The sequence below is a fragment of the Protopterus annectens genome, chromosome 3.part1 (assembly GCF_019279795.1).
Source record: "Protopterus annectens isolate FY-2018-M chromosome 3.part1, PAN1.0, whole genome shotgun sequence".
NCBI lineage: Eukaryota > Metazoa > Chordata > Ceratodontiformes > Protopteridae > Protopterus > Protopterus annectens.
The window spans coordinates 1,590,671,076-1,590,680,316 of NC_056732.1; the positions used below are offsets into that span (position 1 = coordinate 1,590,671,076).

The 9,241-nt window shown below is 36.3% G+C and overlaps 1 protein-coding gene across 6 annotated transcripts in view; it reads right to left on the reverse strand.

Annotated features, from left to right (window-relative positions):
• LOC122798566 (tropomyosin alpha-1 chain) overlaps positions 1-8,233 on the reverse strand; it is a 127,798-nt gene extending 119,565 nt beyond the window's left edge. For 2 of the 6 annotated variants that reach the window (XM_044067620.1, XM_044067621.1), the window contains exons 1-2: positions 7,995-8,231; positions 6,931-7,056 (exon numbers count right to left, since the gene is read on the reverse strand). In XM_044067620.1, coding sequence (XP_043923555.1) covers positions 6,931-7,056; positions 7,995-8,108 — 240 coding nt within the window. In that variant the 5' untranslated portion in view covers positions 8,109-8,231. Of the gene's footprint in view, positions 1-6,930; positions 7,057-7,216; positions 7,343-7,994 lie in introns of all 6 variants that reach the window. The other 4 variants (XM_044067623.1, XM_044067619.1, XM_044067618.1 and 1 more) reach the window with 4 other exon arrangements.
• Positions 8,234-9,241: the final 1,008 nt, after the last annotated feature.

Here is a 9,241-nt window from a genome sequence, read left to right on the forward strand (position 1 = left end):
TTCAAGAATTTAGTGACAGAGTTATTTATAAATACAGCATGTTTTCCACATAAAGCCAGTATGTCTGACGGTTTGAAATCACTGTAATGATATCAGTATACAGTGAATTTTAAAAGAGTGCTAGTGTGGTCCGTCAGCTTGACCTAGCAAACCACTGGCGATTTAAACCTGTGCTGTACACCTACGTTATTCTAGATTACATGTAACATAATGCTTTATGTGGAGCCCCCGGAACAAGGAAGCCTGCATATGTCAAATTCTGTCAAGGGGCTAAATATATTATTATGGGAAAATCCATATAAGCCATCAAAGTATGGGAACAGCAGGGCAGCTTTCTGCATTCCAGTTTTAGCACTTTCTTAGTGAAATAAGTGAACACAGATTTGCTTTATTTATCTGTTTATTTATTTTCAGTTGATTTGTTAAAGCACTGTATAAACTAAGGCAGTGTATTATTCCACTAGTATTCCATGCTTTGTAATCTATGAAAGTAGTTTAGCCTCCATCTGTTGTTCTTGGATACCTTCATGTTCACCACAGGTTCACCACACTACACATGGCTGCAGTTTCTGTAACCAAGTTCAAATCTTGCTGAAGCTATTCTCAAACAGCATGGGAAAGCTAAGTCTGTTATTCCAAACAGTTAGCATATTTTTCCTTATAAGGAATAGACCCTTTAAAGTACATGCTTATTCTGTCAACCACTAAATGGCTTTCTGCCAGTTTCTGTTATACAGTGCCTGCTGGTAGCCTGCAGTAACTGTTTATAGCAAAAAAGGGCTGAGTAGATATGAAAGGGTTGGTTTTTAAAACCACAAGTTTACATTTCAGTTTTTTGGGATAATGCTGATTATTGGCCTTGTCTAATAAAGGTAGAATAATATACTTGTCTGCACATGTAGAAAGATTGCAGCTACTCACACTATAGATGTTTCAGACAGGCAGCTGTCAAAGATCTTAAATGTTACATGTGCTGGGAATTGTATGCGTTATGTCTAAGTAGCTACGGTCTGTACGTGCCCACGACAGAAGACCAGCAGGTGGTATTTCTTCTAAGTTAAGACCATATAAAGCTGTGTTCTATATATAAAGCTTGGCCTTCACTTTCTTAAGACTGCAGACCTAGCAAGTATCATCTTCCCATCAACTTTCCTAATTTGGATCCACATTTTCACTTGACAGATTGCAATGTATTGTCTTGGCACAGCTGAATAAAAGAAAATGCATCTATCTGAACCTAATTCTTAAATACAAGTTTTATTTATTTATAAGATATCTTGAATGCTGCAGCAAACCCATTTTAAATAAGTGAGTCACTTTTATAGCTATGAGAGATTCTTCCATATTTGCCTACTTTTTTTGTTAGATGTTCATGGCGTGAAAAGATAACTGTTAATAACATAAAATTTGTGCAATGGGTGAAGTGCTAATGTGTGTGTAGAACATCCTTAAAATGAAGATAGATATTTCATAATTAATGGTGAATGACTTTAAATGTGATTGCTGGAATGAACATTTATCTGTGCCATTGTTTGACTCGTTTTTTTTTTTTTTTTTTTTTTTCATAAAGCATGCAATGCAACATTCAGTGGATCAGCAAGTTAGCAATAGATTGTATTAATTCTGTAAGGAGACGTACAAGAAGCAAGACCATTTTTAAATCAGCATTGAGGCTGAGGGGGGTGTGTGCCTGTTAAATATATGTTAATGTGCAAGGGTGTTACTGTAGCTCAGGTGGTAACCACAGCAGCACTCTGACCTCTGAGGCAGTCAGCTGTGGGTTCATATTTTATCCAGGAATGTAACTCATATTATGAGTGCTGGCACCTGACCATCACGATGTGTCATCTCTTAAAAGAACACCACTTTTGCCCCTCTCGGGTACTATCCTGGTACAAATAAAACAACTTAAGCAATGTTGAAATGTATGTGATTTTCCACCCTTCTCCAGCCAGCATTCCTTTCCTATAGAATAATCTCTTGCAGTTGTAAAGAGAAATATGTACATCTTTATATGAGACAGCAAATATTAGGCATATCTGTGACTTTATCAGTTTTTCATTGGTTGTAGTGCATGGTGGGAACCTTTGTCCATGTAAATAACCACATAATAGGATCATTGTTGTTCTTCATATTCTGGGAGGTGTTGAGTAACAGGATTTATATTTTATTATACCATGACCCCCCCCAAAACGTGCACGCTGATTGGCCAGCGTGCCCGTTGTAAATCGAGTTATACTAATGGAAAAAGGTCCGGTCGCCTGGACTTTTTTCCATTAGTATAACTCGTTTTTTTAAAACACTGTCTCGCTATGTTAAATGGGTTTAACATAGCGAGACAGTTTTAAAATAAGCAACGGAGATCTCCTTTGCTTATTTTAAAGCTGTCTCGCTATGTTAAACCCATTTAACATAGCGAGACAGTGTTTTAAAAGCAATGGAGAAAGCAAGATCTCCGTTGCTTTTTAGTGTTTCGCTATGTTAAATGAGTTTAACATAGCGAGACAGTTTTAAAATAAGCAACGGACATCTCCATTGCTTATTTTAAAACTGTCTCGCTATGTTAAACTCATTTAACATAGCGAAACACTAAAAAAAAAGCAACGGAGATCTTACTTTCTCCGTTGCTTTTGCCCACAGCTCTGATGTACTGCTCAGGCGCGCAGTACATCAGAACTGCCGCAGATGCCAGACATCTGCGGAAGGGCAGCAAACAGGCATTGTACTATGCCATTATTTAAGAAAAGTAATAGTTTCTTTTCTTAAATAATGTCATGGTATAATAGCAATAACCCACTTCTGGGTGTGGGTAATGCTAAATTTACCCACGGTTGGCTTTGTTTGGTCAACCACGCCAACCGTGGGTAAATTTAGCATTACCCACACCCAGGCGTGGGTTATTGCTATATTATATTATAAAATGGGACTGCTTTAATTAAGACTAACTACTCCCCCCCCCGTGAGTTACATCCAGTCTCAACTTCAATAAAGAAAGATATTAAACCCCCAGTCAGTACTTGTGTGAACATGAACAAGTTGCCTAACTTACTGTGGTCCCAGCATGCACTGTGAAATAAGGTTGCGGGTGGTATGTCTTGCTTGCCTTAAAACTGCAAAAATAAAGTTGTCCTACATGCAAAAGTATACTAGATGTAACAGGGTGTGCAAAAAGAGAAACTCAAGGAAAAGTAAGAATCGTTTTTTCAAATATTGTTAAATGTAAGCCTGGAATGTAATCTTTACTTGGCTTATTTTCATGCTGATTGGCTATAGACAATGGGCAATGATAAATGCTTATTAAGTGGGTTGGTTTGATGTTTATCATATTAAAGTTTACTTCATACTGTCCTTGTTTTCTTGTGCTAAACAGACCCTATCAACTTCCTGATTTGGAATAACAATGTGTCTTTTTGTAATACAGTCAATATGTTAGCTTTTATTAACATTTGTGTTTGCCAGTAAGTTATCAAGCACCCACTGTGCTTTACGACAAGCAGTGATGCCATAATCAATATTCTATAGCAGGCAACATTTCTGCTAACTGTGGAATGCTCGGGGATAGCTGGGAAAGAAGAACTTGAAAGGTTGGATGGCTTTGTAAGACAAGCTTTTTGTGTATTACTTTGAAAGTAAAACAGTAACTTAGAAAGGAAAAAAAAAACATTTAGGATAAGAAAAAAATGGACATTAAGGGCATGGATACTGAAATATATACTTTTTCTTTCAGGATAACATCTTTAAGCTACCCTGTACTTTAAGAATGTTGATTCAATAGACTGCATTATGCATTCTGATGTTTGGGACATATTTTGATCCTATTCATATATTTAAGTTTTGTTAACCAGGCAGAGGCAGACATAATGTAGACTAGCTTGAGAAGGAAGTTAAGTGACTTATTAAGGGTTATATGGTATACATATATAATTCAAGTGATTCACACTCAGCTTATAGGCTGTATCCCGTGTTCTAGCTGAAGACTATTTATTCTCATGAGTTGTACTCAGCACTAGCTTATGACACAGAGAGATGATATGCATACACTATATGATGAAATATGATAGTATGTGAATATTTATATGTAACATAGATCAAAAAAATAAACTGAAAATGGAATGTCCCTTCTTTGTGAACTCATGGCTTCAGGCCAAGTATTTGGTGTGCAGTAACAATACGAACGTGTTCTAATATTTCTTCACTACTGTGGCACTGCCTGCATATACTCATGTCATTTACAAATATGTGGAAGTTCCATTTGACATTTGTAAAAAATTAACAGCCCTGATTATTTATATGTAGGCCACATGCTAATACAATGTAGGTGAGGTTTATATTATAATTAGTTTCACTAGCATCTTATGTTTCACATTAGGCCGATGCCTATATTTCAAGATCACTGATTTCCTAAACAAAAGATTTGTCTTTGCATGCCTTTGTCAATGAAATGATTTTGTTTGTATTATTTTGCAAAGTCATGCATTACTCTGTAGTGCCTGTTAAAATGCAGAAACTAATTATGCAAAGTCTTCATGCAATCTGAAAAGCTATACTCCATTTGGACAAGTATAAAGTAACCACCTGGTAAAACTGGTTTACATTTTTTCAGTAACTATTTATAACATTTTCCCCTAGGATTTACTTTCTTCACTATCAATAGCATATGGTAATAACAGCTGCTGTCAGTAAGGACACTTCAACTCTACGAAGAGTAAAAGTTACCCTCCCACCTCTTTAGCATTTCAGCTGAGTCAGCCTAAGAACATTTGGTCTTTGGAATGGTTGCATTCTTTCTTGTTCTACAAATGCATTATCTATTTAGAAGTGCTTATAAATAACAGATCAAATAATAGATAATATAATTATGCATGAAAGGACTTTAAATTCATCAGCATTTTATAAGAGAATATGCTTAAAATATTTTGTTTCACGTTCAGTTTTCCTTTGTGACATCTGATCGATTCACTTTTGGTCAGGTAATGAGATTTGGGCTCAGTAAGAAGACAAATCAAACAGGGTTAGAAAGGAAACTTATCTCAAATGGATTTGTCGTCTGATTTTTATGCAGTAAACCACTGTGAGTTCAAATTTACATATTGACATGCCCATACAGTCTTGTGCAAGCCAGACTGCTTATGTGAGGTCTGCATTCCAAAAATGTATGTGAACCCCTATTTTCAGCTGTATGATTGGTATTAAGCACCACTGCTATGGTAATGTGCCATACAAATAAATATGTGTCAATCGCAGTATTCCTGACATAGAAATAAGTCACCACCCCCCACAAATAATCAGAGTTAAAAGAAGCATCTACGTTTCTGGGGGGGGGGGGTCACTTTTCCTTGACGTCAGGTATTCACTTTCCAAAATCAAAGAGACAGTGCAGTTATATGTATAATGTTGTGTCTTAAGAGCTAATCATGGGGGGAATAATATACAGGTAAGAGCTGCTTGCATTAGATGTCATTATATTGGTAAAATATTCAGTTATTAAATACATAAGCTAGATTTTTTGCCAATAGATTCAGTACCATTACAGACTGGTACAGACATTTATGAAATGAGTATTAAATTGTTTTAATATTCATAAGTAATTATCAAGTTATGGTTTCTTTAGTTGTAGTTTTTCACATAGGTGAATTTGTGATAAAATAATATTGATTTATGCCATGCAGTATCCTGTAATTAAAATGGAAATGTTAAGTGTATGTAGTCTGACATCTGCAGTTTCTAATGTAAAGAATTTAATTTGTAAAGAATTATACTGTCCTTTAATTGCCAATATAAATAAATAAATACAGTTTAGCTATTATATTTTCTAGTGAGGTAGGGCTGAGTCCCTAGGTGAAGGTATTCAGATACATTTCTCTCACTTTAGTTGCTGTTGCTGTGTCTTTCAGCTTTTCACAGTTAGGGGTCGCCACAGCGGAACTCCGGTCCGCTAATGATTGGCAGTTGATTTTTACGTGCTGAGTTGCTAGCCCTAACGCACAACCTTCAATGAAGGTACGCCCATTCACACATGTCTCCATGCAGAAGACGCTCTAGCTGAGAGTCGAACCGGTCAGCATCTTACTGTGAGGTGACAACGCTACTGCAGCACCACCACCACGGATATTTCTCTCACTTTAGTAAATAATGAAATAAATCTATTTTAGGAGAATCATGTCTAGATACAGTAAAGTCATGTGCTTGAATGTGAGTACTACACTGTGAAGGGACAGGAATATTGTTGCAAATCTTATGAACAGCTCTTTGAAGTATTTAGTTTTACTCAAGGGTAAAAATAAATAACTAAATTCCTACATGCAGGATACACACCGGAGTAATCTGATATACACATATTATATATCACTATCTCCTTTTGAAGTTAGCATACAAACATGATGTATTTCAGGAGCAAGAAACAGCAGACCCTGTGCTTTACAGGAAAAGGGGGCAGATGGATGCCCTTAAGTTCAGTTTAGGTTCTCCATTATTGTCACCATATTTTACAAATGCACACACACACACACACACACACACACACACACACACACACACACACACACACACACATACACATGTGCATATATGTATATAAATATATATATATATATATATATATATATATATATTTATATTATTTCAGAACATATTCTATATATCGTTCAGACTGATGTACATCCAATAAGATCCCCAATACAGGCCTTCTCAGTGGTTCAGATAAATAAGAATTATTCATACAGAATATATATTATAGAATCACCTTGAGAAGTCATAGTAATGACAGGTGCTAACAAAAGCAGGAAGTATCCCTGTTAAGAGGTAATGTGTCATACAGTGGGATGCAGAAGGCAGCAAATGAAACAACAAATAAGAGCAGATGATTGCCTGGCGTGTGCAGAAGTAGTTGTGAAGCATTGTAAAGAAGGAAATTGTGCCACGTGTACTCACATCAGTGGCTTTCTTCTCAGCAAGTTCCAGCTTCTCCTGAGCATCTTTCAAGGCCTCAGAGTATTTGTCCAGCTCATCCTCAGTACCCTTCAGTTTCTTCTGCAGTGCTACTAACTCATCCTCGAGCTAAAGCGAGAGAAGTGGATACAGGACAGGGTGTGCAGCAGGCAGCAGGCAGCGTGAGCGTTCACAGAGTGGAGCAGGCAGGCGGACAGAGACACAGACAGAGAAAGAGAAGAGGAAAAGAATGAAGGTTAGAGAGGGGTCATATAGGGTCACCAAATACCTGTGCAGCAGTCTTCTCAGCAGCTAAAAGACTTTCTTCTGCTTTGTGGAATTCATCCAGGACTCTGTCCCTCTCGTCTTCTGCCACACGTAATTTCTTTGACAACTCATTAATCTCCTCTTCTAACTATAGGCACATAATTCATGTAAAGGCAAAACAGTGAGTTATGTGGCTGGTGACACCTTACATATGCTACTCAATAATGTGAATGGCAGTCAACAATCAAAATTGTGTCCCATGCCTGAAGTGAGGTGTTTAATTTGCAATAAATGTGACAATGGATAGGTCCTTTAGTTCATGTAATACATAAACAAACAAACAAACATATAAGTGAGTGAGTGAGTGAGTGAATATGTAAATAAATATATGTTGGGTCCCATATATTATAATATTAGGTTTGTCGTATTATCAAGTCTGTCAGCTACTATATTTAAAGTTATTTATCACTAGTAAATTCAATATTTTTATATTTTATATAATATTATTAAATAATATAGTCCATGTTATTAAAACAGCACTACATTTAGCTTTGTCCTTCAGCTATGTTTACTAACCAGGTGTAAAAATAGTTTAAAATTCTTCTTAGTTTAGACAACTGCATACATATTTTTTGCCTCAGTATCTCCAAAACAATGTATGTCAGGGTTTGCCTTGTAAACTAGACTAATTGAAAATCATTTTAAGTCTGAAATTCTCTTGCATGTCTGCTGCAAGCTTCCATTCAGTGATCAAAGCTTTTCTGAGCAGAAGCAGATCACTGACAATGTATAAAACAGACCTGTTTGCTTCTGTCCTCTGCTCCCTTCTTGTCGGCTTCAGCTTGCTCAGCTCTGTCCAAGGCATTTTCCTTGTCGAGCTTCAGCATCTGCATCTTCTTCTTGATGGCATCCATGGTGGCTTAGAAGGTGTTGAGCAAGGTTCTCCAAAAGAAACTGAAAGACGAGGTTGACTTGGAGAGGAGACCAGAGCGTCTGAGCTGTGCCTGACTGCTGGACTGCACTAGAAGTTCTCTGTAGCTATAACCTCACAAACATTCCTTTGGTCATGCAATACTTTTTTGGAAGTACTTTAGGGTTGATCCCACCCCTTGGGCTGGATTTTTCAGATCTGGCAGGCAATTCGCTGGTCCCAGATTTTAGCCCATTAGTATGACTTTATATGGGATCTGGTGAGCATGAGGCAGACTAATACAATCTGTGTCTATTTCTGAACATAGCCTGAAGTTAAGGCACAAAACAGAAAGCACAGCTAAATCTACAGAAGGCACAAAATCATGTCCACTCCCACTGAACAAACTGTCTTTCTGAAGCAATATTTCATATCACTTGGCTTAAATCAGAGAAATAATTGCAATTAATACTAGACTATTACCATTAACAATTACTGTTTTGAAAGTTAAACAAATATTCATGTTTTAGCATAGAAGATTAAAACTCAAGAGAAGACATTTATTGCTGTGTTCTGTTTTTCTTCTGCTGAAAATAAATGTCAGAAGCAAACATATCTGTACATCCCATTCAAGAACATTACTAAATATTACCTTATATGGTGCTTGCTTTCATCTTTCGAGTTCATTCCAGAATTTGAATTATTTAGAATGCAATGAATTAGTCTTCAAAGAGACACAAGGAATTTATACTTCATCTTAAATCTTTCCAGTCTGGCACCGAATTATTATTTTTTTAATTTACTAATGATACATGGACTTAAGTGGCATTGCTTTTAAAATATGTAAGTACAGTAAGTATTTTAATCATACTTCAGAAAACAATGCTATTAAATATAGTACTGTAGCCTTCCTTTTTTAAAATCATTTGCTTTTGCGTGTGTGTGTGTGTGTGTGTGTGTGTGTGTGTGTGTGTACATTTATATATATATATATATATATATATATATATATATATATATATATTTATATATATATATACATATATATGTATACACACACACGCACACACACACACACACACACACACACACACACACACACACACACACACACACACACACGAGCATGCACATTTG